The following is a 26,808-nucleotide window of genomic DNA, read 5'->3' on the forward strand; positions in this document are numbered from 1 at the left end:
AGCGCGCCTAACAGGTAGTTCTCCAGTTATAAAACGGACTTGTCGGTGTCTTTGCAAGTTTTCTCACACCATCCTTGCTGCCTGTTCATCTCATCAACAACCATGCAATTCACCCTCGGCAGTATTCTACTGCTGGCCACCACAGCCCTGGGCCAAACCGTCTGTCCAAACTCTGCAATCTTCAGAGTCCACTCGGTCCTCAAGAATAGCACCGATGCCGTCAACTCCACTAATGCCATCAACACCACCAGCTCTTTCGGCTACGTAAAGTCCTCGCACATGTACTCTGCTCGCTACCACGCCACCCTCGTCCCCGTGGATCCCAGTGAAAGCGACAACGAAGCCTGGACACTAGCCAGAGCATACACGACCGACATTTACAACAACACTGATTCCTACCTCCGCTTCCCTGATGCTGATTACGTGCTCTCACACTCTCTGGGATTCACGTTGGGTGCTCTGAGCAAGGAGACTCCTGCGGCTTTTGCTGAGATCAACGGCGCCGATGGACCCAACGAAGAGGTTGGCACTGTGGGTGTGTACTATGATGAATGCGGGAAGATTCAGTACGAGGCTCCTGGTGGCAAGAAGGTGCATTGGCATGGTATGTCATCTTCCCTTTCTGACCCTGTGAGATTCGCCACTGATTGAGTTTACAGCTTGTCCTAACCGCGATGTGGAGTATGAGAGTAATGTGACTCTGTTGGGATACAGACTTCACAATGCGACTGTACCGAGAGGATGCTATGATATTGATCTTGTCATCGAGTATATGGATGGATGGAACACGCCCACGGGCTTGCCTCCCAAGTGCTGGGATCACTATTGAACGGACGAAGAAAGGTGCAAGACTATCTCAGAGCGATAGTGTTGAGTTTCCACTAGCTATAGAAGATCAAAGTAACTTCAAAAATTGGGATAGTGTCCTCTGAGAACGCTAAAAGTCGAACCCATCCAATGTACAAAAATATCTAAGGTCTAGCCTTTGCGCCCTTTCCTTCCTCCTTTCTCTCTATCTTTCTTCCGTCCCTTCCGAGACATATGCTCATTGTTCTTTTCCGTCTCCGCTTCATCTAATCGAGGCAATCCTGCCCGTCTCAAACGACTCAGAAACTTCTCATCCCTCAATTCTTCTTTCGAAACTCCAAACACCGCAAGATATATCGGACCCATATCATGCGGATCACAAGGACGTGCATCCCCACTCGCCCTCCGCTTCTCGAAAAAGTTCTCCAAGCATCCTTTGATATTTCTTCGATGGTGACAAGGCGCACTGGTGGCGTAGGTTCTTCAACATGAGGGTCTTGCGAGATAGTGTCTTGCTTGTCCTCAAGTAGCTCAAACTCTGATATTTCTTGCAGAGTTGGTGGTGAGATTCGTGTTTGTTTGACGAGAGCGGCTTCATCGGCGGCAAGATACGGTGCACTGATGTATAACTCGTCTGTTGTTGCAAGCGTGCGAGATTCTGCTGTGCGATCGGTGACGATGTTGCAGAGGTCGTAGAGAAGGACTTGGATCTTGTACCATAAATCACGGTTTGCTTGGAGGGCCTGCAGGCTCATCTCTGTTTCCTGTGTGGCAGCACGAGGATTCTTTCCTTTGTACATCGCTGCGAGCAGTGCTGAGGTGGGTGTTGGTGGAGATGAGATTTTTACGAAGATGGATGAATGTCGATGACTCTGAAAGTGGGCCAGAGTCGATGAAAGCGAAACGAGAGGAATCTAGGAGGGACTACGACAAGGTAGGCGCGTTTTGACTCATCCGCCTACACCACGTGGTTGTCGGCGTGTTTTCTGGATGTTTCGCGTGACGGGGTGAGACCTAAAGGAGAAAAGAGAGCGTTTGAGCAAGTTCCACTGTAGTGGATTCTCGATATGAAAGCCATTCTTCTGGAGTCATAGATGACGAATATCAGCATGCTAATAGATGTACTGCGCGGTTGATCGATTCCTGATAAGCTGTAAATGCTTTCAGTACAGAGGTCTGCGAACTAACATTCGCAAGATGTTTCCGTGGTCTCGCCTGAAGTTTGCAAGATATTGTGCATTTCTATAGCTGCAATATTGCAGCCTATAGCGTGTGAGAAGGGGATCTTCCAGGTATTGATTTGCTATGACCTCTTCATTGATGCAGAAAAGTGACCTTTTCAGCCGCTCCTTCTTCCAACCCACACACACGGCTGAAATCACCAACTTCCCAACCTCTCAGCATTACTTTTCTCTTGAAGGCTTCCAAGGGACAACTCTTTCCCGGTCCATCATCGCAGTCCGGTATAGGGATCACACCATCATTGACCACGACTCGGACATATGGTTCCGGATGAGGGGGATCACAGTAGATGTGATTAGGATATAGCGGCGCGTTGGAGTGACAATACACGTACGGACATACCATACGCTCAAACTCAATCCTGCCGCCCATGGGTACAATGGAAGAAGTTCTCCATATCCTGTCTTTTGGTATATGATCAGTGGGCAGATCTTCAGCTGATGGGAACAAATCCAGTGCAGATATCAAAGGCAGAATATCTCCATCGTGCACAAAGCTGAAGAAGAGAGACCCATTCGAGGCGCCGGTAGCTAGAAGATTGGTGGTAGCGTTCAAGAAAGGAAAGCCACGGCCTGCGCTATACTTGCTTCCAGGCCCGGTGCGGTAGTAGTGGAGCAAGTCTCTAGCATACTCGAAGTTCCGCCACTCGTCGTGTGTGAAGACATCACACCAGGGGCTACTACCTCGAGCCAGTAATTCAAAGCCGCAAAGTCCTTGCATAGAGAAGACTTCTTGGATGCTCAGTTTCAAGCCTGGATTCTGTTGTTCTAGGCGGTCGATGATGGGCGGTATGTATACACTTTGCCATTTCTTGAGCTTGAGCAAGCCTTTGTGGCGTCCTTCAGGATTGTGTGGTTCGAGGTAAGCCTTACAAGTGTTACCTGTCGTCAGGGTGTCGGCGCCTAGTCCAGAGATTTCAGGTATGATGTGCAACTTGGCGATGTCGCTATCCCGATCTACACCCCAGAAGCCACTGGCAAAGTGCTTTGCAGTCTCGACCACACGATGAGAGTCTGCAGCCCAAAAATTCGTCTGGTTGCTAGCGATAGCGGTAGCACGAAGATCTGGGTAACGCGTTCGAAGAGTGACGCCTGCTCGGAAGGCACCAAGTGTACCGGCATATGGTCCTGTAGGGATCAGTTCTCCGATTTCTGATTTGTAGTCTTCGGTCATGAAGAAAGTCCAGTTTTTGAAGAAGGAGAGATCGCCTTGGAGGTCAAAGTTTAATGTTCGGAGGCGATTGTGAAGAGCCACCATGTCTGCATTCTTGTCAGGGTTTGAACAGGAGGATTTCTGTGACATGAAAACTCACGAGCACCAGTGTTATGGGTTGGGTATCTTTCGTTATGTCTCGCAATCTAGAACAGAATAAGTATGCGGCGTAAAAATGGAAGGATTACTGAATAGTTCCTACCACATGCACCTGTTCTATCTTGCAGCCTTCCGGAACACTCAGCTCGTCTCCAAACGGACCATCTACCTTGGGAATCCAAGGTCCGTTTCCTCCAAGGTGATACAAGATGTTCCAGTCTTCTTGTGTCGTGTTATGGTTGACCAGGTTTTCGGAATGTGTCCATTTGTTCATGATCGCATCGAGATGATTGTGCATCAGAGCCATCCACGGATACTCTTGCTGCAGGCTAAAGTATACTCCAGCTGTAGCGAGAGCTATGAATATGGGAAGAAACATGGTCTTCGAGCACTCGAATAGTCTTTGAGTTTCTCCTTGAAAGTCCAATTATGGCGGTGCGATGGAGACCTCCTTATAGCAAATTCAGGGAGGAACAATCACACATGAGAACTGCCCATAGCTGCGTGTGTCGTAAAAACTGATTCAGGAACCGTGATAGGTCATGAAAGATGCATGTTCATTGTCTTTACCGCCGCGCGAAACAACTGGGCTTGACAGGATCCACATCAAGGAATGTGCACGGGCCTCGACCTTGATGGCAGAACAAAGACACCGATTGAAAGGTCAGACAGTGTCTGTAAAAACATATTGACATTCTCAAAATTACGTTTGGTTGGGGAATATCACCTAATTTTGCACATAGATTACGACGGTCCGAAGTAGAGAGAAAAAAATGTCGATTCAACCGACTGTTTGTTTGTAAAGAGAAAAGAGAAAACAAAGAAACGAACACTGAGATGTCCTCATGAAAAGTCATGTCAACCCAATCACCAGTCGAGCTTCCTCAGTCAATGCCTAGCCGTAATCGCCGATCCCGCATCCCACCACCATTGCTCACGCCATGTCCCTGGAATGAAAAAATAAGAGAAGAAAAAGAAGAAAGATCGCAACTAGAAGATGGTGCCAAACTCCTCATCAAGTTGAGGAAGGGGCTTGCGAGGGCTGGTGCGTTCGCCGTTCTCGTCGACAGCAGGCTTTCGGTGTCTGGTGTACAGTTAGTGTGAGACCACGAGCTTACGTATAAAACATGACTTACTTGAAAGTGAAACCGACAAACAAGTTGCGGCCCATTTTCTCGTCCCTCTCAGCCATCTCCTCGAGTGCCTTTTGCTTATCCTTGACTTCCTTATACTTGGCCATGTCCTTCTCGCTCTCAAAGTCGTCAAAGTAGCCGGCATCAGTCTCACTGTCAAGTTCTGGTACGAAGGGAGCACGCTCCTCGCGGAGACTTTCCCAGCGGACCTCGGCGAAGTAAGCATGTGCCTTGACCTGCGACATACCGCGCAGTCTCTGGTTCTTTCCAGAGATGAGACGAGTAATGAGATCCCATGTACGCCGAGAAAGGAAGTAGTTGGGGTCTTCGTACTCGGGCTTGCGCAAGACTGACGACCAGCGCTTCAAATTTTGCCATGTCTCATCGACTGTGGCACCGGCGAACGGTGGGTAGCCAGCAAGAGCCTCGAAAAGCATACAACCAAGAGACCAGTAGTCGACGGTGAAGTCGTACTCGTCGCCCTTTAAGACTTCAGGGGCCATGTAGTCGGGGCTTCCAACGATACTCTTTGCATAGTTGACGTCGCGCTCGCGCAGACTGCGATATCCTTCTCTTCTCTCCTTGAGCGAACGCTCCTCGATGGGTCTGCCGAAAGGAATTGCGTCACGGGGCATGTTGCCGACCTCCTCGAGCTTGATGCGCATACTCTCGATCTTTGCCGGGGCCAGGAAACCAGCAGCCAGACCAAAGTCAGTGAGCTTGACATGACCAGTGCTATCGATCAGGAAGTTCTCGGGCTTCAGATCACGATGGATGTAGCCAAGTTGGTGTAGTGCGTCGACGCAGAGGAACATCTCGGAGATGTAGAAACGGGCATGGCGGTTGTGCAGAACACCAGTGTTGTTGAGCAGAGTACGGAAATCACCACCGGGGACGTACTCCATTGCGAGATAGATGCTGGCGTCGTCCTGGAAGGCATACAACAGGCGCACCAACCAATCGCTCTTTGCGCTGGTGAGAATGTCGCGCTCGGTCAAGACATGGCGCACTTCGTCGAGCTTGAAGAGCAGCTTCTTGCTCATGACCTTGAGAGCGCAGACCTCGCGTGTGTCCTTCTTTTGCGCCAAGTAGACCTGGCCATAACCACCCTGTCCGACCTGAGTGAGAATGGCAAAGTCGCCGTGGTTGAGGCGGGTACGTCTGGCGCGGAGCTTTGCACGCTCGCGACCAAGATACTGTTGCATATTCGATTGGTATTCGGCCTCGGGAGTCTTGGGTGGGGTAGGGTTGTGGGCGTGGAACAGCTCGGTGCGCTTCTGACGGGTGGAAACGTAGTTGAGGAGATCATAGTAATGGTCAAGGAAGTCTGTACAGTTAGCATGGGCGGAGAAAGCAAAAGCTGGTGTACCTACAGAGTTGAGTGACGTTGGCCAGGCGCTTGACTGTTGGCTTCTGCAACTTCTCGATCTCTTCTTGGGTCAAACCGCCAGAGATGACGCTACGTTGTCTGCTCAGGGGCTGTTCTTCCTGGCCGCGGTACTGACTCTGTCTGCTCGCGGCAGCCTGGCTGACATGGTCTTGTTGCTGGGCGCCAGGACGAGTTGGTGGTGTGTTTTCCTTGTTGCCCTTGCGGGTAGGGCTGTGGTCCTGGTTCCTGGGAGTTTTGGATGGGGAGCCCAGAGTGGGCAGCAGTTTCATGGCATTGGAGAAGACATCAGGCAGGTCGAAGGCGCCCGGGGGCAAGCGGTTCTTGCTGGGACTGCCCTGCGGCGTCTGGACAGGCGAGATGAAAGGCTGGGCGGAGTGGTTCTGGTGTCGTGGAGAAGTGGGAGTTAGAGGTCGCTCGCCCAGATCGCTGGCGCCGCGCGAGTGCATTGGCGGCGGCATCATGGGCATGTTTAGACGCAGGCTCTTGTCTGGAGACGCCATGCTGTTTCTGTGCAATAACCAAGATCTGCTTTGTGTATGATTGATTGCTGGCGATGGTTAATTGATTGAATGAGAGGGGAGATGCAAAGGTTGCCGCATCAACAAAGTCCGCGTGGGGAGTAAACACGACAAGCCGCCCGCCAAACACTCGGCCAACTTTCTGACTTTACAATCAAACTTTGCCAGGTTGCCTTGTCTATCGTCGACGACACTCCTCACAGCACGTCACACCAATATGGAACACTCGTGTGAAATGCAAGGCCTCCAGCCAGAATAATCTCATTCTCTGTCGACATCCATCTACATCATCGTAAATACAGCTACAGCTCGACCCCTGCCCTTAGCCTCAAGCCGTCATGGGCTTTGCCTGGACGCCCTGGAAGTCTTCGACAACGCCTTTCCACAGCTGCTTCAGAATGCTAGTCTGCTCAGCGATGGGTGCTTTGGCAGCTTTCTGAGTTGCTGCAGCAATCTTCTCCGCCATGCCGTGGAAATCAATCGTCATAGCATTGTTATCAGAAACCTCGGAGAAGTTGCTGACGACCTTGTCGGGTGACATGGTGTTGATCTCTCCCTTCATGACCACCTGTGAAATGTGTCAGTCATGCTCTGCATATCAGCAATTGCACGTATACATACACTGTCGGCAGTTTCAAGGCTGTGGGCGCCAGTACGTGCAGGGCTGAAGTTGTTATGAAGCAGGGGGACACGAAGAGCCGATGCCTCAACATTGTCAGGGTCGAAGTCAGGGAAGTAGGCAAAGTCAATGGTAGAGCTGTCATTGACGGCCTTGAGTGCACGGCTGGTGTTGAAGTGACGGACGGGCTTGACCTCGTCCTTCTGCTCAGCACTAGGACGCTTAGTGGCATTGACAGCAGTAGTAAAAGCACGAGAGTGAGTCAGATCATCTGCGGACAGACGGCCCATGAGCTATGTTTCTATCAGTTCTGTGAAGCATGTTATCATTGGTTTGGATGAAGCTTACATCGTGCATGGAGCCAGAGAAGTCCAGCTTGCGTCTCTTGCACTCGGCCCTGAGACCTGCAATGTCACGTGGAAGGTTCGAAGCAGGGCGCTCAGAGGTGAGCAATGGCGAGGGGAAGGTAGCAGGACCAGTCATGTGAAGCTGGCGACGGCTGCCGCCACCTGCCAGGCGTCTCAAAGCAATGAATTGGTAAGCTCTAGGTGCGGACATGTTGACGGTAGTAGAGAAGTGTGAGTTGTGGGAATGATAGGTGGCTTCGGCGCAAAAGGTGTTCAAGAAGTTACTAGGTAGACAAAGAATGCGAGTTGGAGGAAGAGGAAGAGAGATGGAGGGGAAAGTCACACGAGAAAAAGGCATCCGGGGGTGGTACAACTATGGGCTCTTGCATCAAGGCAAGCACGAACGGCCGAATCGTGCGACATTCTGCCTCCACACCGCTGGCCTCAGCAGCAGCAGCATGCCAGCGACGAAGCTGTATCTGCGAATAGCATGTTAGAGAGCTTGTCAGCCCCAGATAAGCCTCAACACTCGGATCTGCATGGCACAAATTAGGCTTTGATAGTAAAGCCCCCTGTTTCTCCGAAAGCCATGCCGACATGAAATGTTGTGACCTCAACACAGATAGCCGACCGGAAGACCTTGCGTGCAATTTCCAAGATCATCCTGTTCAGTACAAACAAGCTCTGCTCAACTGTATGGACGTGTTCAAAACGTCACATTTGCTTACTCTCATGCGTCAGAAAGCTCACCGCGAGCTCCACGCGAGCTCTATGACCAACAAGGGCGCTCCATACCGAACCCTGCTCCGGCTTCCCGCGGGCTAGCGTGCATAGACCGTTCTCTCCGCATAAATTCTTATCTGCTGATCTCCCTCCTGAGCATCAGACCATCTGGCCTGGTCAGCGGTACCAAATTACCCGACCTCTGCTCATCCATAGCCTCTACGACTCATTTGCTCGACTAAGATTTTTGATATCGTCTCATTGTTACAACAGACTCAATTTCCCCTTCTCTTGGTCTCAGCTCCTGCCGATTCAACCTTGTGTCAACCCACCGGCCTTTGCTATCGATTCGGACTTTGGTTCTCATTCCGAACTGTCCACTTTCCAGCGGCTCTCCGCGCAACCACCGGGGACTGCTCTGCCCTGCCTTGCCTGAAGATGTCCACGAAACAGAGTAACGTCCCATGAAAGTCTCAACAATCGGGCCATCGGAAACGGACGTATGTTATCTCTGACGCAATCACGTATGTGTTCGTATCATCTCTGCGGTCATCGTGTCCTCGACAATTGATGCATCGATTGCACTCCTGGTTTGATCATCAAGGTGAGCGGAACCGTTATCAACCAACAGCTGTGATAGATAAACCTCCAGCTCCCCTCCACAAAAGTGAATGTCAATCCGATACGGCCTTATCTACTGGCAAAGCTATGTTGGTCAGCATATGTCCTGCTTTTCGCAATAATGATCGTACTCCTCTCGTATTAGATGATCCGTTCCATCGGTCAGACAATCACGCACTTAGTATCCTTGACATATTCGGAAATTCAATACAAACACAGTATATGTACGGATTCGACGGATGGCTAGGAAAGTTGAATGGGTATAAGATTATTGATCTGTTATGACTCTATGTACCCTCTGACTTGCGTATAGGGCCCTGCTGTTCTCGGCCGTCGTAGATATCGTGTGCATCGTGACTTGAGAAATGAAACAAGAATATAAGAAACGACAAAATGAATGTCTCGTTGAGAATCGAGTCCCAAGCGCCGTATGCAATGCTAGATGAAAGACGTGGAAGTAACGCTAGTTTGAGTTGATGCAAAACAAAGGGTACAGAGAAGTTTGGGTTCAGTTGAAGGGCTCCTCATCACGCTCTACAGCAGGTGTGAGAGGTCCTCTGTTATCTCGAGCTGGCATGTCGAGTGTTGTCGATCTTGTATGGACCGAGTTTCTGTCTCCTGGAGTGGGTGTGTTGGTACGGCTTCCGCTAAACGTCCCCGAACGTGGTCTAACAATTGGTGAGGGTACGTCGCCAATCACATTCAATGAGCTGCGATCCCCACCGATCTGTAGTTCGTCTAGATTAGGCATTGGAGGAGGCATTGAGATCGGCATGGTCACCGATCGCCTCTTAGGAGTGCGCGATTCAGACCTTGTTGGAGTGGCCATCGCAGTGTCGTCTTCTGGCACGTTCCTACTCATGTCAATGGGCGTTCCGGAGTAATCATCCCGTGTTTCTGAGAAGTCTCGCGAAGTCCAACTAGGGCGATGAAGACGAGCTCCACGAGGAAGATTCGAATAGCTCCCACTTGCGCTTCTGTAGCTCACTCCGCTAGCTGCCCGTCCTCGGCGAACAGGAGTCTGAGACGACTCGCCGTCCATGCCTGGTGTTTGCGACCTCATTGGCAGAGCGAAATACGATGCGCGTGGTGTATACTCCGGTCCTGATTCCTCCTCATGGTGGAGCATGGCCATCTCAGCGACAAAGTCTGGATCCTCGTCTTCAATCTTGGCCACGCGACGAACCTGTGATACCGAAAAGTACGGTCCCTTCGGCACTTCAGGAATGATCTCGACTGGTTCAGGCTTGGGTGGCCGCGGGACGTCGGTAGCAGTGCGATCGAGGTGCTTGAAGTATTTCTCGCGGACGCCTGCCATTCTCCTTGGTCTGAAGTCGTCGTGATTCCGGGTGATGGACATGTAGGATGAGAAAGCCCCGACAAGAATGGCTATCATGGTGACGATGACCAGAACGCCTTGGATGACTATAATAACGATGCCAATGACGGTCGTTGTGATGCGCTCCAGATTGAAAGCGACATTGAATGCAGAAGATAGAGCCACAGTTGCAACCTTGCTGAAACCAAGTAGGTACACGACGAGCACATTCAGACGCTGGCCCTCGAAGGGTCTAGCCCAAAGGATGAAAGCGAAGAACAGAAACTCAACGACCAATAGGCCGAAGACTTGGGTCATCGGTTGACCCGAAGCTCCAGCGTAGAAGCATGCACGGATGAACTCGTAGAGCGTCCAAACAGCAAAGAACCACCAGCGTGTACGACGGAAGCGAGCGGCAAGCCATCCAAACTTCTTGACATACTCTTCGTCATCGTGTATCGACGCATGGTCTTCCTCCAGATGCGCTGACTGACGACGGAACGAGTACGTCGAGATAGATTTCGTGATGCCGAACTTTGCAAGAAACTTAGGCGGCTGCCTTGCTTCAACTTGTTCGACGGGATGTTCGGATTTACGAACAGTACCCTGTGATGCCAAGCCGACATAGATGGCGTAAGCGACACATGCAGGTATGCCGATAAAGAACAAGATAAAGATGATGGCTGCGACTGCTTTGACTCCACCAGAGCTTTGGTATGAGAATTGAAACATGGTCAAGAACATCATCATGAAGAACGCGATGAACAAAGTTCGCAAAGCAACCAAGGTGGTGTAACCGATCCAGTGTTTGCGAAAGAAAGTCATCCGCTCGTTTTTCATGATTTTGATGGCGACGAAGGCTTCGAGGACCCACTTGAAAGCGATAACACTAGCGACAAGGATTACCAGAAGAATAAGAAGCCACAAGAATCCAGTCATGAAGGCATTGGAGATGCGGATATTCTCTTGAGCAAGAGTACCAGCAAAGCCAGAGTAGTTACCGGGCAGAGGCAGACCTGCTTGGACGGGCTGCCCATACCATGTGAATCCTGTAGTCTTATTGACAAGGTCGCGCTTGAACAACTGGTCTTCAAGAGTACGCGAGACCACGTCACGGCTGAGTTCGATGGAGTGATCGCGTTGGTAGATGTCCCAAGCGATATCTCTCTTCAAGGCCAGACCTCTTCTGTAGATTGATGAGATGTCGAAGCCACCTCCAACATTATCTTGATTAGTTCCCGAGCCAGCAGCACCGACGTGTAAAGTATTGCCGAGGTTGTTTCCGATGAGTTTGTTGATGGAACGTTGCATTGAGCTTGAGTAGATCATGCCTCCTGACCAAGCGAAATTGCTCCACCAAGCAACAAGTACGCTAGGCCAGTTCATTGAAAGAGCTCCGGTGAAGAAGACATGCTGGAAGACAGAAAACACGACCAAGACAGAGAGCGAGTGAGCGTAGTGCTTGCGCATAACAGGCACGCTGTCACCGTAGACAGCAGTCGCAAATGAAGCCAGTAGAGCAATGAGGGCGAAGACTCCAAGCACAGTTCCAACAGGTTTGGGCTGCGAGAAAGTAGCACCGTTGGTTACTACAGCCGAGTAGCAGCCAATCTCGGCTTGTGTCGAGTTTGAAAAGATACGGAGAATGGCTTCACCCTCAAAATCCGGGATTCCGAGTGCGATAGGAGGGATGGCAGCAACATCGGATTGTGCAACAGGGATGATACCGTTGGCTTCAATAGGTATGCTCGCATTGAGCGGGCACAGACTTGTACTATTCAGCGACACATATCGTTGATGAGCAAAAGAGTAAAACATACCTCGCAATGTTCGCGCTGCAAGGATCAAAAGTCAAATCAAAACGACCTTCGCCGTATGCATAGACGCCAATATACACTTGCCGATATTAGCCGGGTTCGTGTATAGAAATGGGAGGTCATCATTTACTCATCAAGCTTTCATTAGCAATGGCCGTATTACCCGCCAAATGAAAGAGCACGGTCATGTTGTCTTTGTAGTATGCAGCATCGAAGCGAGTGACATTGACAGCACTCGAACCTTTGCAATCTCCGAATTGTCCGGTATATAGAGATGGTTTTCTATCATCTGGATACAGGATGAGCGAATGACCAAGGAAATCGTAATTTATCACTGACCTGCCAAGTAGACGGTCTGACCAGCGGCATTTGTAGTCGTGACATAGCGTGTGTCACTGGCAGCTATGACTGGTTGTATTGCAGCTAGAAGTGTAATGGCCAGAGCCAAAAACCGCGAGGCGACCATAGCGAAATTCGTGAAAGTTGAGGTAGTCGCAAATGTCGAGAGCGGGCTTGAGATAAGGGTCTCGGGCAGCGATCAAACGGTCGTATGTTCAGCCGCAGTGGTAGTAAAGATAGAGGACAATAGAAACGGTCGGACGTCAAGAGACGACAGCGAAGCAGCAGCGTCGTGTTGGACAGCGTGGTCACGGTCTTAAAAGCGAAGGTGGCTGGTGTATGGGTAGACAGAGCGTGTTCGATACGGGGAGGCTGTAAGTAGCTCGGTGGAGGCTCAAGTCATTTTCCGGATGCTTCTGCAGCCAGAAGGGCGACGGACGGAGCAAGAGAAGACGGGAGGTGAAGAGTAGTTGTATGTGCGCGAGACGAACAAGATGATGATGCAGCCAAGTAGCTTGGTCAAAGACAAAGCAGGACGCAAAATAGTGTGATATGTCGAGGAATGCTCACCCGCTAAAGCCGGGGCTTGTCAAGATCGCTTTGCTCGTAGCGCCCGCCTTGATCCCTGTCTGTCTGTACCCAAATCGTTCACGGATCTCCGGGAATTCCGTGCGTGGTGATCTGCTGGCGAGATTCACTCTCCCCTTTGACCTGACACGTCCTCTCGAGGTTTTGCTTGCCGCTGGGCTTCTGCTCTTGTCTTGCCGTGAGCATCTGTCTACACGACTTTGCCAGCCATCCCGAGGAAGCCGCGAACCTAACACCCGCCGTGACCCAATCATTTTGGCCTTGTCAAAGTTGCAACTGCCACTGGCACGAACCTTGGCCGCAAGTCTGTGACTCGACATGATTTTCCTCTTCGAGCCTCGGGCGATCATTGCGGGACATCTAAGCCACCCCGCTTGCGGAGGCTGACAGCTCTCAGAGCTCATTGATGTCATCAGAACGTTGGCGAGCAGTTACCTCGATTCAAGTTTGTAGCTCAACTCTTGCTTCCTGCTACTACATACATCTCACACGATCAAGACCAAGAAACAAACTACTTTCACGTCTAATCACAACTTGCACACCACATAGCCAACATGCCTCACCACGACAAGGAAGAGAACACCACCGGCAGTGAGTCTTGCTAGTCGATACGTTTCCGCTTCATTGTTGACACTTTCCTGCAGACCTCACCGACATGGTCGCAAAGGAGTCCTCTGACTCGAACGCATCCACCCACCCCATGCACGATGTCGAGAACAACGCCACCAGCGGCGGCAAGGCTACTGCCCAAGACCACAGCGCCAACCCCGTAAGTCATCGTCTTGCACCCCGTGCCACGAGCTCAACTGACCAGCTCAAACAGGGCCCTGTCATGGCTGAGGGTCTCGGCGAGCCTGCCAGCAAGGACGACCTCAAGAAGAGAGCTGCTGAGCTCAACAAGTAACGGACGCAATAACGACGATACGAGCATGCCCATACCATAGCATACCATAGCATGATCAAGAGATGAATCAAATCCCATATTATAACCTTGATGATCTTCAAAAGTGCATGTGATAGGTACGTGTCTAAGGTACATGTGTCTAAGGTGGCACCTCTTCGCCCTTCCAGTCCCAGCACTTGCCTCTATCCTCAAGAGTCCTGCCTACGACGACTTCATATAGCTTCTCGGCTGAGAACTCTGGACTAAATAGCTTTCCTTCTTTGACACCACTCCAGAATTCCTTGCTGAAGTTTGTCTTGACTGTGCCTGGGTGCAAACTTATAGCTATAGCCTTCTCGCCAGATGCTGTTCGTAGGTGATTGTCAAAAGTCTTTGTGACCTGATTGACGGCAGCCTTGGAGGCACGGTATGAGTACCATCCTCCAAGCTGGTTGTCTGTGATGCTGCCCACGCGAGCAGACATGGTGGCCCACACAGCCGTCTTGGGCAACGACGCATCCTGGGCAAGTTGAGTCGACTTCCGCGGCAAGAAAGGACCAAAGTGTTTAAGCATCATCATGGGACCCAATGTGTTTGTTCGGAAAGTCAGAAGGGCATCATCATGATCAATCTGCTGGGGAGACTTTTCGGGACACAAGATGCCGGGAATAGCATAGGACAGATGCAGGTAGTTGTCCTTCTTTGGAAACAGGTCACTGCAAGCGGAAGCTGCATCTTGGATGGTAGTTTCGTCTGTCAAGTTGGCATTAGCGTCGAAAAGCATAACGGGCTGCCAAAAGAAAAGAGGATACCAAGAACATCCAACTTCAAGACATTGAGCCTGCTTTCGTCGACGTCCTGCAAGCCATCGAGGATTGATTCCTTGGCTTGACCCAAGTCCTTTCGCGCGGTGGTGACGATTGGCAGGTTCGTATTCCGGAGCAGATGGCGAGCGAGGTGAAGACCAATGCCGCGGGAGGCTGGGCTGACTAGGGCCCAAGGCTGCATGGCGAGGAGGTTGGAAGAAGGTAACAAGCCATGGTGCGGGAGATTCGCATTTCAAGTGCCTTTGATCCTGGAAAGGCCGTTAAGTTTGGACAAGATGGCTGTGGCTTGTGAATCGTGATGATCCGGGGATTCGATCTGAGAAGGTCAATCGTTGGTGACAGCATCGATGAGCTTTCCTGCCAAGATCAAGAATTTGTGCCAACTGAACAAAGTCGCAAACACCAACCATCGTTTCCTAGACACAGCACACACAATGGCGACATCAACACTACCCTCGGCCCTCTCTTTCCCGCCCGCGACATTCGCCAAACTCTCGCCTGCTCCTTACCTCCTCGCGCACCTCGACCCGTCATCCTCGTCCGCCTCGCCAACACGACCAAGCGGTCGTTCGCCGCAACAATGCCGTACACCCTCAGTCAACACCGGTTCTCTTACACACGCCAATGGTAGTGCCGTGGTGAGACTAGGTGACAGCGCCGTCGTTTGCGGTGTACGCGCCGAAGTCCTACGCGCATCAGACGTCCCCCACCCATACCGCGGTCCCCAAGATAGCAAACGCGAAATCGAAGAGTTGGGTCTACTGGTCCCCAACATCGAGCTCAGCACCGGCTGTTCACCAGGCTTTCTTCCAGGAAACGCTCCTGGCACGCTGGCGCAATCTCTGACACAAAGACTGCTCTCGCTGCTACATTTGTCAAAATTGGTGCATGTCGAAGATCTCAAGGTCAAATACCAACCCCCAGAGACCGAGGACGACTTACCGGATGTTCCGCCCCAGTTGCAGACAAAGGCATACTGGGTTCTCTACATCGATCTGCTAGTCATCAGTCTGGACGGAAACCCATTCGACGCCGCTTGGGGCGCCATCTTGGCTGCCCTGTCAGACACAAAACTGCCCAAGGCCTGGTGGGACGCCGACCGCGAAACCGTACTCTGCTCCGACCGACTCTCTGAGGCCAAATCACTCACCATTGGCAACATCCCCGCATCCTTGACATTCGCCGTCTTCACGACTGCCGCACCCCAGAAGAAGCCCGAGGATTCGAAGAACTGGGTTCTGGCTGACCCTGATGGTTTCGAGGAAGAGCTGTGCAATGAGAGTATCACGATCGTGGCTACGGAAAAGTCTATTTTGAGGATTGAAAAGAGAGGTGGTGGTTTCGTGGACAGAGAGGCCATGAGAGAGCTCGTTGCTCACACTCAGAGCAGATTGGGCGACTGGAAGCAAGCCTTGACTCAGCAACAGAGATGAGCTTGCTAGATCTTCGCAAAACACACAACACAACATGCCGACACAGCTTGAGCTGTATGAAATGCCTGATACCTATAAGTCGCCAGGCCCCGGGGAGTTATGCTTCAATGCACTGAGGATATTGAGCCTGACCGCACCGGACATTGGAGATCTACAGAGCAAGGAACGAGCTCACCACCGAGAACGGCGAAGATGTTCTGTACGAGCATATTGACAAGAGAGGTCACAGGGATAGAAGAGTTGATCAAGTCATGAGGGTTCATTCCGAAACGTGTAGGTATCATAGTAGCGCAGAAAGAGCAACATCAGAGCGAGCAGTACGCCCGACTTTCAACGTCTCGACACGAGACAACGCCAATTTTATGCATATCTCCCATCTCTCCCATTTTACAGAGCGGCCATACCGGCCAACACACCCATGGCACCGAGAGCGAAGCCAGCAAAGGTGGCCTGAGCAGCAGCACCGGTAGAAGTCTTGGAACCGGTGGCAGCAGAAGCAGCAGCAGAAGTAGAGCCCGAAGCTGCGGCGCTGGTGGAGGCATCCGAGGTAGACTGGTTTGCGTTGCCTGCGTTGGTCAGAGCCTGCACGGTGACACCAGTGCTGTTCTGGCAGTGCGAGCTGTATTCGGAAGACGACAGCTCGGTAGAGGTGAATGTGATGTCGGCGCACTGAAAGTTTGGTCAGCAATAAATCTCTCATCCAGATACAGAAAGGATAACCCACGTTGTAGAGACCGCCGCTGGGGTCACCATTGGTAACAACCTGGATGGTAGCATTCATGCCAGCAGTAATGTTCAAACCAGCAGGAAACTGCAGAGCACCAGCACCGATACAGAAGTTCTGGGGCCCCTGTTCCTGGACGGTGGGCAACAGAGTGATGTTGAAGTTACTGCCGGGGTCGTTTCCAAGAGCCATGAGCACCTGGACCTTGGCAGCAGTGTGACCCATCAGAAGTTGGATGGGTGCACCGCTGATGGGGAACTCGGTGCGGTTCGAGCTGACGGTGTTTTGACCGCCGCAGGGGAATGTGCCCAAGATGTCCTCATCGAAACCGCGTGCAGCAGGGTAGACGAGCTTGAAGTGGGCAGAGACGAGGGGCAGCAGGGCGCCGAGGAGCAATTGGACCTTCATCTTGAACGCTGGAGATTGTGTAATGCGTAGAAGCTTGCGAGATGCGTACGGGAAAGATGAATGAAGATGGCACAAGGAAAGAAAGTGATTTGGCAAGTAAGTTTGTTTGGCAGGGAGACAGGTCACACAAGCCCGAGTTTATAGGTCCTCGCCCTTTCTTACCTGGCCAGCGGTTTTATCACTCGTAGACGCCGACCTAGCTCGAACGACCTCCTATTCACCTTTTGCCGTGCTCCCGAAACGCATTCCGCTCGCGAGATACCATCGTGGGCGGGCGCGCAGGTTTGAGCAAGTTAAATCGGTCTAGCCTTTCGAGGCGTCGTGGGATTTGGATGCACGGATGGCCAAACGGCATGCTTACGGTTAGTACAACCCTGATCTCACATATAATCATACATTTCGCCTGCCATCTTGCCCTGTCAGCTCGTGAGAAACAAACTCAAGTCCGTAGTTCGTGGGTAGACTATTGACGTTTAAGGTAAGATGTACGAGATCTGGTCTCGACAATATACATGATCCTGCCGAGCTCTTGACACGCATAGCGTGTGCTGTATGCCCGCGAGCCATGCTTGTTACAGTAGTCCACTATCACATACTCAAGCAATCGAAATTATGCTTATACACGTGGGACACAATGCTGAGGCGATGTGGGAGCGTGAAATTCAGTCGTATACACATGAGTGGAACTGTACGAATGGTTGTATATAACTTTTGGACAATCATCATCATGAGCAAACATTGCTAGTGATGATCCTCGACCGGAGAGGCGTATCTTCCAATAGCCAATTCACCCACAAAGAGACCCGCGAGGACAGACAAGAAGTATCCGACGTTCAAGGTCATGACTGCTAACATGCTATAAAAAGTCAGTTGTGTCACCAAAGGAGAATAGAATGAACAACTCACAGCAGGTAACCAAGTCCAGCCTGGAGGGTGTAGACGCAAGCTCTCGGCACGTCGGTACTGATTCGCCATGGAGTGGTTTCTTTGCTTCTTGAATGTGCTGTAATGATGCGGACTTTCTCGTCGAGGCCACGGGACGTCAAGATAGCTTGTTGTTCCAACTTCTCCTTGGCCGCCTCTGACTCGCCAGACAATTGGTCGCCATCTTGCTCGCCTTCTTGCTCGCCTCTGACGACAACGTAGCGACGCTTCATCGCCCTATCATGAAACTTTTGCTCAAGCGTATGTCTCCAGGCTTGCAGTAAGCGGGACAGTATGGCCAAGACGATGAGGAAGATGCAAGTGCCAGCATACGCGCCAGTGGAGGTGGGGGTCCAAGCCCCTGAGTAGAGAGGAGTGTTGTGGGCGGTAGTAAAGACCATGGACATGGAACCCATACTCGACATTGAAGACATGTCAGACATTGCTGTAGAGGTAGCGCTCGATGCTGCCATGTCCATGGAGGACGACGACATGTGTGACATATCCATATTGGCTGGTGAAAGGTTGCTCGGATGCAAGAGGAGAATTGGCGGCACAGCGAGAGCGTTTCAGCGAACGAGTGAATGAATTTCAAAGAGCAGTTCTCGCGGATACAAGAAGATCAAACCCCGATGGACAGGTGGGGTGTATGCGCAGTTCCCGAGAATGCAGTCAGGGCAAGGCGCAAGCAAATGGCAAATGGGAGGGATCAGGTAGTGTCAATTGGGACAAGGTTAGTTGCGGAAAGGCAATCGCAAATAGATGATGTTGGCAGACATGTTGGGCTACGTGGATAGAAGCGTGTCCGGCATATTGATGACAGGTCTAGAGGCCGTGGGTTTGTTCGAGGGCGTGAGTTTGAGCATGTTTCGAGCGCAAATGGCAAGAGCTAAACCGTGAACGGGTAGCGGCTTCGGAGTTCAAAACAGCCCCTCCCGCGATCTGCCACGCTGCCGATACAATGAACTTCAGACTCCACCACTTGAGGTCGTTTACGCCGCGTTGCTGCCATCTTGTCCGACATGCCTTGATCCCGTTCTTACCATGTCTTGCGCTGCTTTTCCCACGCTTGCCGTCAACTTACACACGCCATCTCGCCATTCTGATCTGTTTCCGATCCTGGGACTCACGACCTCGAACGCCGCATCTGCCTCGCAGCTTGCTAATTAATCACTTTCTTCGTCGCCTCAATTCAATATGGATATGTCAATGGGTGGAATGGACATGTCCATGGGCAACATGTCCTCGGGCAATGGCATCCCTAGTTATTTCACCTTCGAGAGAATGTACTGGGCTGTCGTCGGCGCCGCCGTTGCTGCTTTCACACTCGTCAACCTATACAGCTGGTTTCTGTGTCGCCAAAGGTAAGTCCAACTCTTTGCATCTCTTCTCACCATGGCCATACTCACCTAAACCCAGGTTACGATCAACAAGCATGACTCCCGCCAGACCAAAAGCCTTTCCTTTTCTCGCCATGGCCACATCTACCGCCCTTGTTCGCGAGCTTGCCAATGCTTCTCTGCCAGTCTTTGCCATCAAGTCCCTCAGGATACCTTCGCCAACCCTTGGCAAAGCCTCGATCGTAGCCGCAAATATAATCATTCTTCTGGTCTTGTGTTTCTATAAGCTCGACGTTAGCGATCGATGGTCCTTCGAGAACATTGGTTACCGCACAGGCTTTGTCACTCTTTGTCAATTGCCTCTTCTCTTCCTTCTGGCTGGAAAGCGCAACATCATTGCTGCTCTGATCGGCTCTTCATATGAGCGCATCAACTGGCTGCACCGCTGGGCCTCGCGATGCTTCCTCCTGACCGCTACCATCCACATGGGCTATTGGTTTGCAGACTGGGCCCCTTACGACTATATTGGCACAAAAATCCGAACTGATCCTATCACAAAGCATGGCGTCATTGCTTGGGCTATCCTAATCTGGATTACCATTAGCTCCATGACCCCCATTCGTGGTTGGAGCTATGAATTCTTTGTTGTCCAACACATCGTGTCCTTCGCCGTGTTCATCGGCTTTGTCTATTTACATATCCCAGCTGAGGTCAAGCATTGGGTCTGGATTTGTGTCGGCCTATTCTTCTTCGATCGTGTCGTGCGAGGCTTCTTCTACCTTTACAACAACTTGTCTATCTTGCATCCTAGCCAAAGAAAAGATGGCACAATGGGCAGGCTATGGGCTTTGAATGCCGAGCTCACCGCTCTGCCCAACAATACTACACGAGTCACTATCAACAATCCTCCCATCTCTTGGCGTCCTGGCCAACACGTCTTCCTTTCTGCTCACTCGCTAGCCCCAATGCAGGCGCATCCCTTCACCATCTCCTCTCTTCCCAGCGACGGCAAAATGGAGTTTTTGATCCAGTCGAGGAAGGGCGGAACGCAAAAGATCTATCGACACGCGGATACGATCGGAATGAGCCTTCCCCAAACCAACGGAGATCTCACTAGAGGCTTTTCGACGAGTATTGCTATTGAGGGTCCCTACGGTCGTATTCGCCCTCTACAACAATTCGACAGTGTCGTATTGCTTGCCGGTAGTTCTGGCGCAACATTTACTATGCCATTACTACGTGACCTTGTCCATTCATGGAAGTCTATGGATGGTCAAAGCAAGAGCCGACGTGAGAAGCCAGTGACTAGACACGTGAGATATATCTGGATTGTCAAGTCCGGTCCTCAACTAAGCTGGTTCTCTTCGCAACTCGGCCAGGTTATGGATGATGTTTCTCGCCTCCAAGAACAGGGCCACGATGTCAGCGTTGATATTAGCGCCTACATCACGTGTGACGATACATTTACGACCGAACAGAAGACTCTGCTGGATGCTTGGAGGGCATACTCGACCTCAACGTCCACAAAATACGGTTCGGTCACCGAAGTTCTCAACTCTGCCGATGACGAAGAATATAATGACTACAGCATGGATAAAAAGTTCAGCTCCAAGGATGAGAAGGTTGAGGTTCAAGAGCTTGATCGCTATTCGCTGTCCGACAAAGCCGAGCCCACACCAAAGCAGTCTTGCGGCCCTAACGGCACATGTTGCTGTACCGCCACCATCGAAGATGAAGACGATGAAGAAGCCATCAGACTTGCATGCACCTGCAATTGTGGAGCGGGTCCATCCCGAACAGACAGCTCAACGTCGAGCAATCTGAACGAAAAGCCCAAGCCGAAGCAACCGTTCCTGCATCCCGCGATCTCGGTTTTCTCAGGCCGACCAGCTTGCAGGAATGTCATTCGCAAGACGCTTGAGCAAGCTTATGGTGAAAGTGCCGTTGTCGTCTGTGGGCCTCAGGGCTTAGTCAACGACGTGCGATCCAGCGTCGTTTCACTTAGTGACGAGAGAGCGGTCCACAAAGGCACAGGCGCTCAAGGCATCTGGCTACATGCCGAGGCCTTTGGATACTGATCGAGGTGTGTGTAAAAAAACATTAGTTCATGTCAATATAGAAACGCTGTTATGACCCATTGCTATAAAGCAATCTCTTATTGCTCTTCTTTGATGACTAAGGGTGCATGAATGCAGGAAAGATGCGATCGCGTATAAGGTTCTGCAATCTCAAACCACTGTCATCTCTGGCGGGATAACGCGATGCCGCTTCCCTCGTTCTCGGGAGTAATCGTTGCACTTTTGCGTGTCTGGCGTGACCCGCCCCCCGGTTTTCCAGATCGCTGAAGATTGATCGACGTTTGACCCGAGACCCGAGCGTTTGCAGCATGTGGGTTGTGCATGGTCGATGGGCTTGCATAACCGAATACCTTGATCCAACCACACGAGCTGCCTCTATCTAGAGACAAATTCTATAATTATTTCTGCTTCCCTTAGTGCGAGTCTTTCGTCGAGTACGCTAGCTCTCCTGCTCCAATCTAGATTCACAGTAGCTTCTGTCAGTACGTGTCTCGGTGCTGCTAGAAGAGCCGCTCCGGTAATTCTTCCAATAATCGCCTCGCCCGAAGAGGGAAATGCCCCACTCTGATGGTTAACTTCTCGGCAATGCCATTAGCTGCCGTGGACTATCAGCTTGATCATCTCGAATCCTTCGGTCGATTCTGCAGGACGACGTATTACCCGTTCTTTGGCTGGCTGGGGGATTGGCGACTCGCAGGTACTTTTTGCATGAACCTCGTAAAGACCGAGCTGAAGCCTGGAAGTTGCTTTTTGTACAAGACTGGCGACTCATGGTATAAGCGGGTCAAGTTACTGTTGTCGTACTATCAACATAGCCAGCTGATGCGGCACTTGGATCGAGTCCACAACGCACGCGACGCTATAACGGTTCAAGATTTGAGATCGTACCGGCTTAGAAGCATGGTTCATGCTCTGTACAGTTCGAACAAGCACGTGTGACTGCCGTCGCAACGATGGCACATGTACACGCCCAAGTAGCAAGCTAACAACAGCGGCAACACACGACAATAGCCTTTGGCCCCCGGACCATTCACCGACTCACCGTGCTTCCTCAACCCAACACGCGGCATGGCGGAGCCTAGCTACAACCTGTGGCGTTCGTCTGTCCGACCACATTCGCAAGCGGGGCCCTAACATTTACATGGATGTTCCCAGTACAAGAAAAGTCTGTCTTCCTTCAAGCTGTGTGGCTGGTACCTTTTCATCTTCGATCACACCTCTGTCTTGTCGTGCCTGGCTGTTGAACGACGATCGATCCTACAAGGACTGCCTATCGGAGACTACAAAGCCCTGTCATTGCACCATTGACGTCTGCGGGGCCCTGTGTATAAGAGGTCACCTGCACCCGCCTATCCGTTCCCGTTGAGCGAGCGTAGCTGAACTCCGCAAGGGACTTTCCAAACAGTCGTCTTCTTCCACGATCGTTACAGAAGGACTATAACATCCGATCAACATGGTCTACTCACTTGGTTACCGCCGCCCGAGCCGAGTCTCTGACGGATCTTCATTGACATCCTCAAACGAGAAGAGATTCTCCGGCGAAGGTTCTTACCACTCTGGAACATCTGGTTCGATCAAAGGTATCCCGGAAGCATTATCATTTGATCGAATCATTGCTGGCGGCACCTGCCCCGTATGTATTGTTAATCTCAAGTATGAAGAATTCGGACCTAACTCTTTCTGTATAGCCTTGCACCACCCGTGACTTTATGAACTATCTAAAGTATATCGAACACAGCGCTGAGAACTTACAATTCTATCTCTGGTATCGCAGCTACGTCGAACGGTTCGAGAAGCTGCCAGCTTCCGAGAAGGCCCTCTCGCCAGAATGGAGTGCTGCGCAAATGGACAACGAGATCACTCAACCCGCTCGTCGCAACAAGAAGACTCCTGCAGCAATTGCTACCGTGCTCGAAGGGACCGAGTTTGCCGACACGGCGCCTCTGGCTTCCGAGAAACGAGATCCCTTCAATGATCCTCGTAGCGAGTCTCCAGAGACTTTGAGGGCTCCTGCATCCCCTACCTTCTCAGACTTTCCCTCTTCTTTGAACACGGAAAGACCGCTATCTTGCCAATCAGACTTCAATCGCAAGGCCGACGAAGCATTGACGGATGCAGGCATGCGATGGAAGCCTTGTAAGTACCAAGATCTTGCATCTGCTCAAGACACTATCGTTAACACTAGTACAAAGTCACCGCACAACCCTTCCGTGAAGAGTTGACCCGCATCATTACCATTTACATTGCTGTTGATGGCTCTCGTCAGCTCAACCTTTCTGGTCGTGAGCGAAGCGCTGTTCTGCACGCTCTCCAACATACCACACACCCATCTGCTCTACGCGCCGCATTCACCAGCGCAGAGATTTCGCTCCGTCGCCAGGCCCATCCCAACTTCATCCGCTGGACCATCTGCAACGGCAACCGCCCTCGTGTGATCTTCGCCCGAGGCTTGGGCATTTCTTTGATCGTCCTCGGCATCCTCGCAGACATCCTCATCACTCTGAGCTCTGTGGGTCGCGCGTGGCGAGTACTCCCCATGGTGGGCTTGATGCTAGGCATCTCGACCCTAATCGCAGCCTGGAAAGGCATGTGCGTCGTCCTGCACGGAATGCACCACCGCCACCTGCGTCCCTGGGAACTGTTTGCAGACCCGGAAGACGCGGCATCCACGAAACGCAGCTCCGAAGACTCTTTGATTAGTCCTCCTGACACCGGAAGCTACGAAGACGAGCCCTGGGTCGCCAAATACGAGAAGCGCAATATCATCCGCAAAGTTTTCGATCGCGAAGTCTGGATCCAGGAGCCGGCGTTGAGACAGATTCAAGATACGATTTTCGTGCAGAGTTTGTTGGGTGCGTTTTTGGTTTCTTGTGTTGTTGTTGGTGTGTTTTGCGCTGTGCCGCGTGGTGGATTCTTCTAGATGGATGAGAAGGGGATTTTAATGTGATCAATGTCTCGATATAATGACTAAGGCTTGGGGATCTTGGGTGTATATAGATTGAAGTCTTGAGATGCATTACAATCTGCGACCAATCAAGATTTGGGGTTGAGATTACAACCGCTACTATCAGGCGACTTTGTTGTTTTTGCCCAATGAGTGAGCACGAGAGGTGTGAGCTATAGTACCGATCTCTTGTGAAGTAAGATCTGCTGGGATATGGAATAAGTGAAGTAATGAGTGCTCATGAGTGAAAGTAGGGTTCACAAGAGCTTTTGCAGTGGCATACCAAACACTACAGCGTCTTCTCCTTACCTATACTTCACTTTTAGGTTCGTGGCTCGTGGACGTCATGGACAATTCCCATACAAGAAATAATGTCGACGTGACAGACAGTGATATGGATTTCTATCTTCAGACTATACAAAACGCTTGGAAGGATCAAAAAACGTGGGTATCTTTTTCATGTTGGGACAAATAGCAAGCAGCATCATTATTGCTGGGGGCAACCATCGGCTTCGCTAAGCATATCCTGGGCGGCATTCATGTCGCCGACCAGTCCAGGCGGAGGTGCTCCTGCTGCTTGCATCTGTGTTTCATGTCAGCAATCACAAGCCGAGAAAGAAGACTAGGGGTACAACATACCTGCTGCATCTTATCCACAACGTATTCTCTATCCTCTTTGTTGTCGTCATCAAAGTCTTTCTTCTCAAATCTCTCGATGATGTCCTTGACGACAGATTGTTGTGTCTTGTAGCGTTCCAAGTCTTGTTTCGACGTGGAATCCTTGTTCTTTTCCAGCCACTCGGGGAAGTTGTCATGTAACTCTTTCATAGGTTCGTATAGGATGTCTTTGTTGACCAGTTGTTCCATCATGCCCATGAGCATGGAATTGAAGTCTCCTTGGTCACCATCCATGGAAGGGAAATTGCCAGCTTCCAGGTCCTTGAGCATTTGTGCCAGCATATCGTCCTGAGATGAGGTCGCTGCAGCAGCAGAGGCAGATTCACCAGAAGCTTGCATGCGTTCCATGGTCTTTTCTATGGTTGAAGCAAAGGCGGGCTTGGCAGCTGAGGAAGAGGTAGGAGGAGCTGGCGTTGTCTTGGGCTTGGAGGCGGCGTCTGTCGATTGGGTGGACGTGCCGGCAGCTTCCTGTTCAGCGGCAGCACTAAGCTCCTTCATCATGTCTTGAAATTGTTTCTGCATCTCGGGATCATCTCCAAGACCTCCTAGCAGCTCGGCCATGCCTGCTTGTAATTGACGAGCGAATTCATCATCCTCGGTAGACGGTTGTGTGGGTGCTGAAGAAGAAAGTGGATCGGATTGAGCAGCAGTTGAGGCAGTAGTGGTGGCAGTCGAGGAAGGAGCAGCGGGTTTTTTGTCTTTGACTGAAGTGGCCGAGAAGTCGTCCAGCATGTCATCAAGGTCGGAAAGATCGTCCTCGTCAGGGTCCGGTGCCATGTCGACGTGCTTTTCTGGTTGCTTCTCTGCCATGATTACGACCTGAATAAGATGTGAAGGAAAGCAGAACAGTGAAGGTTGAGAAAGGAAGGATACGGAGTTGGTCAGCTTGAACAAGTTGTTTCACTGTCGATCTGCTTGGGCCGGAGGGCCGAGGCTCAGTCGGACCTGCCACCTTCACAAGGAAACGACTTCCGTCAATCGTTGCGGGGAGCTGTTTGCCTGGTTTGCTTGACTCAAGACAATCAGATTAGACAAGGGCTGATCAGCAGAAACACTTCCACGCACGCTGCCATCTCACACCACCAACACTTGATTGTCTTGTCGCGTACCTGCCCAACGCGTCACAGCTACATCTCTGCCATCGCACGACTTTGATCAGCGCCATCACATCAATTACCCTCACCCCGGACACACCAGACCATCTCTACACTCTGACCCATCACTCCATCCACAATGTCGCTCTGTCAAAACCGTCTCTCAGAGGAGAGAAAGCAGTGGCGCAAAGACCATCCCTTCGGCTTCGTCGCAAAACCCGCAAAGAACCCTCAGGGTGGCCTCGATCTCCAGAAATGGGAGTGCTCCATCCCTGGCAAGGAGAAGACCATGTGGGAGGGCGGCCTCTTCAAGCTTGAGGTCCAGTTCCCTGACGAGTACCCAACCAAACCCCCAAAGTGTACGTTGACATTTCCCGTCCACCTGTCTACCGTCTTCTTTACTTACATTCTTACCTTCAGGCAAGTTCATCCCTCCTCTCTTCCACCCCAACGTCTACCCTTCCGGGACCGTCTGCTTGTCCATCCTCAACGAAGAGGAAGGCTGGAAGCCCGCCATCACCATCAAGGAGATCCTCCTTGGCATCCAGTCTCTGCTCAATGAGCCCAACCCGGAGTCGCCTGCCCAAGCCGAGGCCTACAACCTGTTCCGCAAGGACCGTGCTGCCTACGACAAGAAGATCAAGCAAGTCGTCAGAGATAACCCGGCTCCTTGAAAGTCTCGCACTGTTATCGCAACCCATC

The 26,808-nt window shown here is 51.3% G+C and overlaps 15 protein-coding genes across 15 annotated transcripts; 6 read left to right on the top strand and 9 right to left on the bottom strand.

Annotated features, from left to right (window-relative positions):
* Nucleotides 1-102: 102 nt before the first annotated feature.
* M436DRAFT_81962 (uncharacterized protein) lies at nt 103-829 on the top strand (the record flags this gene model as incomplete). The annotated part of the gene is made up of 2 exons (XM_013572359.1): nt 103-604; nt 660-829. 2 exons carry the CDS (start codon nt 103-105, stop codon nt 827-829), a joined length of 672 nt encoding a protein of 223 aa, XP_013427813.1.
* Nucleotides 830-978: 149 nt separating this feature from the next.
* Nucleotides 979-1,562, bottom strand: M436DRAFT_72873 (uncharacterized protein; the record flags this gene model as incomplete). Its single annotated transcript, XM_013572271.1, has 2 exons — nt 979-1,273; nt 1,345-1,562. The coding sequence occupies 2 exons, from the start codon at nt 1,560-1,562 to the stop codon at nt 979-981; spliced, it is 513 nt and encodes a 170-aa protein (XP_013427725.1).
* A 559-nt stretch (nt 1,563-2,121) lies between these two features.
* M436DRAFT_46454 (phosphoglycerate mutase-like protein) lies at nt 2,122-3,634 on the bottom strand (the record flags this gene model as incomplete). Its single annotated transcript, XM_013572056.1, has 3 exons — nt 2,122-3,308; nt 3,362-3,407; nt 3,464-3,634. 3 exons carry the CDS (start codon nt 3,632-3,634, stop codon nt 2,122-2,124), a joined length of 1,404 nt encoding a protein of 467 aa, XP_013427510.1.
* A 716-nt stretch (nt 3,635-4,350) lies between these two features.
* Nucleotides 4,351-6,383, bottom strand: M436DRAFT_81964 (AGC/NDR protein kinase; the record flags this gene model as incomplete). The annotated part of the gene is made up of 3 exons (XM_013572360.1): nt 4,351-4,444; nt 4,497-5,820; nt 5,867-6,383. 3 exons carry the CDS (start codon nt 6,381-6,383, stop codon nt 4,351-4,353), a joined length of 1,935 nt encoding a protein of 644 aa, XP_013427814.1.
* Nucleotides 6,384-6,729: 346 nt separating this feature from the next.
* On the bottom strand, nt 6,730-7,578 carry M436DRAFT_46665 (uncharacterized protein; the record flags this gene model as incomplete). Its single annotated transcript, XM_013572098.1, has 3 exons — nt 6,730-6,969; nt 7,023-7,313; nt 7,369-7,578. 3 exons carry the CDS (start codon nt 7,576-7,578, stop codon nt 6,730-6,732), a joined length of 741 nt encoding a protein of 246 aa, XP_013427552.1.
* A 1,641-nt stretch (nt 7,579-9,219) lies between these two features.
* On the bottom strand, nt 9,220-12,148 carry M436DRAFT_46456 (TRP-domain-containing protein; the record flags this gene model as incomplete). The annotated part of the gene is made up of 5 exons (XM_013572057.1): nt 9,220-9,807; nt 9,931-11,117; nt 11,211-11,797; nt 11,850-11,925; nt 11,977-12,148. Coding segments are annotated over 5 exons (2,610 nt in total), but the record flags the coding sequence as incomplete, so codon positions are not given.
* A 1,179-nt stretch (nt 12,149-13,327) lies between these two features.
* M436DRAFT_81967 (uncharacterized protein) lies at nt 13,328-13,677 on the top strand (the record flags this gene model as incomplete). The annotated part of the gene is made up of 3 exons (XM_013572361.1): nt 13,328-13,364; nt 13,418-13,542; nt 13,597-13,677. 3 exons carry the CDS (start codon nt 13,328-13,330, stop codon nt 13,675-13,677), a joined length of 243 nt encoding a protein of 80 aa, XP_013427815.1.
* A 139-nt stretch (nt 13,678-13,816) lies between these two features.
* Nucleotides 13,817-14,664, bottom strand: M436DRAFT_72879 (NAD(P)-binding protein; the record flags this gene model as incomplete). The annotated part of the gene is made up of 2 exons (XM_013572272.1): nt 13,817-14,409; nt 14,469-14,664. 2 exons carry the CDS (start codon nt 14,662-14,664, stop codon nt 13,817-13,819), a joined length of 789 nt encoding a protein of 262 aa, XP_013427726.1.
* A 253-nt stretch (nt 14,665-14,917) lies between these two features.
* Nucleotides 14,918-15,916, top strand: M436DRAFT_45809 (exoribonuclease family protein; the record flags this gene model as incomplete). Its single annotated transcript, XM_013571927.1, has 1 exon — nt 14,918-15,916. One exon carries the CDS (start codon nt 14,918-14,920, stop codon nt 15,914-15,916), a length of 999 nt encoding a protein of 332 aa, XP_013427381.1.
* A 405-nt stretch (nt 15,917-16,321) lies between these two features.
* Nucleotides 16,322-17,030, bottom strand: M436DRAFT_12341 (uncharacterized protein; the record flags this gene model as incomplete). Its single annotated transcript, XM_013571894.1, has 2 exons — nt 16,322-16,585; nt 16,641-17,030. Coding segments are annotated over 2 exons (654 nt in total), but the record flags the coding sequence as incomplete, so codon positions are not given.
* Nucleotides 17,031-17,789: 759 nt separating this feature from the next.
* Nucleotides 17,790-18,397, bottom strand: M436DRAFT_46131 (Ctr copper transporter; the record flags this gene model as incomplete). Its single annotated transcript, XM_013571987.1, has 2 exons — nt 17,790-17,904; nt 17,955-18,397. The coding sequence occupies 2 exons, from the start codon at nt 18,395-18,397 to the stop codon at nt 17,790-17,792; spliced, it is 558 nt and encodes a 185-aa protein (XP_013427441.1).
* Nucleotides 18,398-19,196: 799 nt separating this feature from the next.
* Nucleotides 19,197-21,390, top strand: M436DRAFT_46615 (putative metalloreductase; the record flags this gene model as incomplete). The annotated part of the gene is made up of 2 exons (XM_013572087.1): nt 19,197-19,336; nt 19,392-21,390. 2 exons carry the CDS (start codon nt 19,197-19,199, stop codon nt 21,388-21,390), a joined length of 2,139 nt encoding a protein of 712 aa, XP_013427541.1.
* A 1,453-nt stretch (nt 21,391-22,843) lies between these two features.
* M436DRAFT_81973 (uncharacterized protein) lies at nt 22,844-24,310 on the top strand (the record flags this gene model as incomplete). Its single annotated transcript, XM_013572362.1, has 3 exons — nt 22,844-23,023; nt 23,079-23,526; nt 23,583-24,310. The coding sequence occupies 3 exons, from the start codon at nt 22,844-22,846 to the stop codon at nt 24,308-24,310; spliced, it is 1,356 nt and encodes a 451-aa protein (XP_013427816.1).
* A 511-nt stretch (nt 24,311-24,821) lies between these two features.
* Nucleotides 24,822-25,744, bottom strand: M436DRAFT_63878 (Pex19-domain-containing protein; the record flags this gene model as incomplete). The annotated part of the gene is made up of 2 exons (XM_013572211.1): nt 24,822-24,917; nt 24,974-25,744. 2 exons carry the CDS (start codon nt 25,742-25,744, stop codon nt 24,822-24,824), a joined length of 867 nt encoding a protein of 288 aa, XP_013427665.1.
* Nucleotides 25,745-26,245: 501 nt separating this feature from the next.
* Nucleotides 26,246-26,780, top strand: M436DRAFT_46479 (ubiquitin-conjugating enzyme; the record flags this gene model as incomplete). The annotated part of the gene is made up of 2 exons (XM_013572063.1): nt 26,246-26,465; nt 26,527-26,780. The coding sequence occupies 2 exons, from the start codon at nt 26,246-26,248 to the stop codon at nt 26,778-26,780; spliced, it is 474 nt and encodes a 157-aa protein (XP_013427517.1).
* Nucleotides 26,781-26,808: the final 28 nt, after the last annotated feature.

Source organism: Aureobasidium namibiae (genome assembly GCF_000721765.1).
Source record: "Aureobasidium namibiae CBS 147.97 unplaced genomic scaffold scaffold_8, whole genome shotgun sequence".
Classification (NCBI taxonomy): domain Eukaryota; kingdom Fungi; phylum Ascomycota; class Dothideomycetes; order Dothideales; family Saccotheciaceae; genus Aureobasidium; species Aureobasidium namibiae.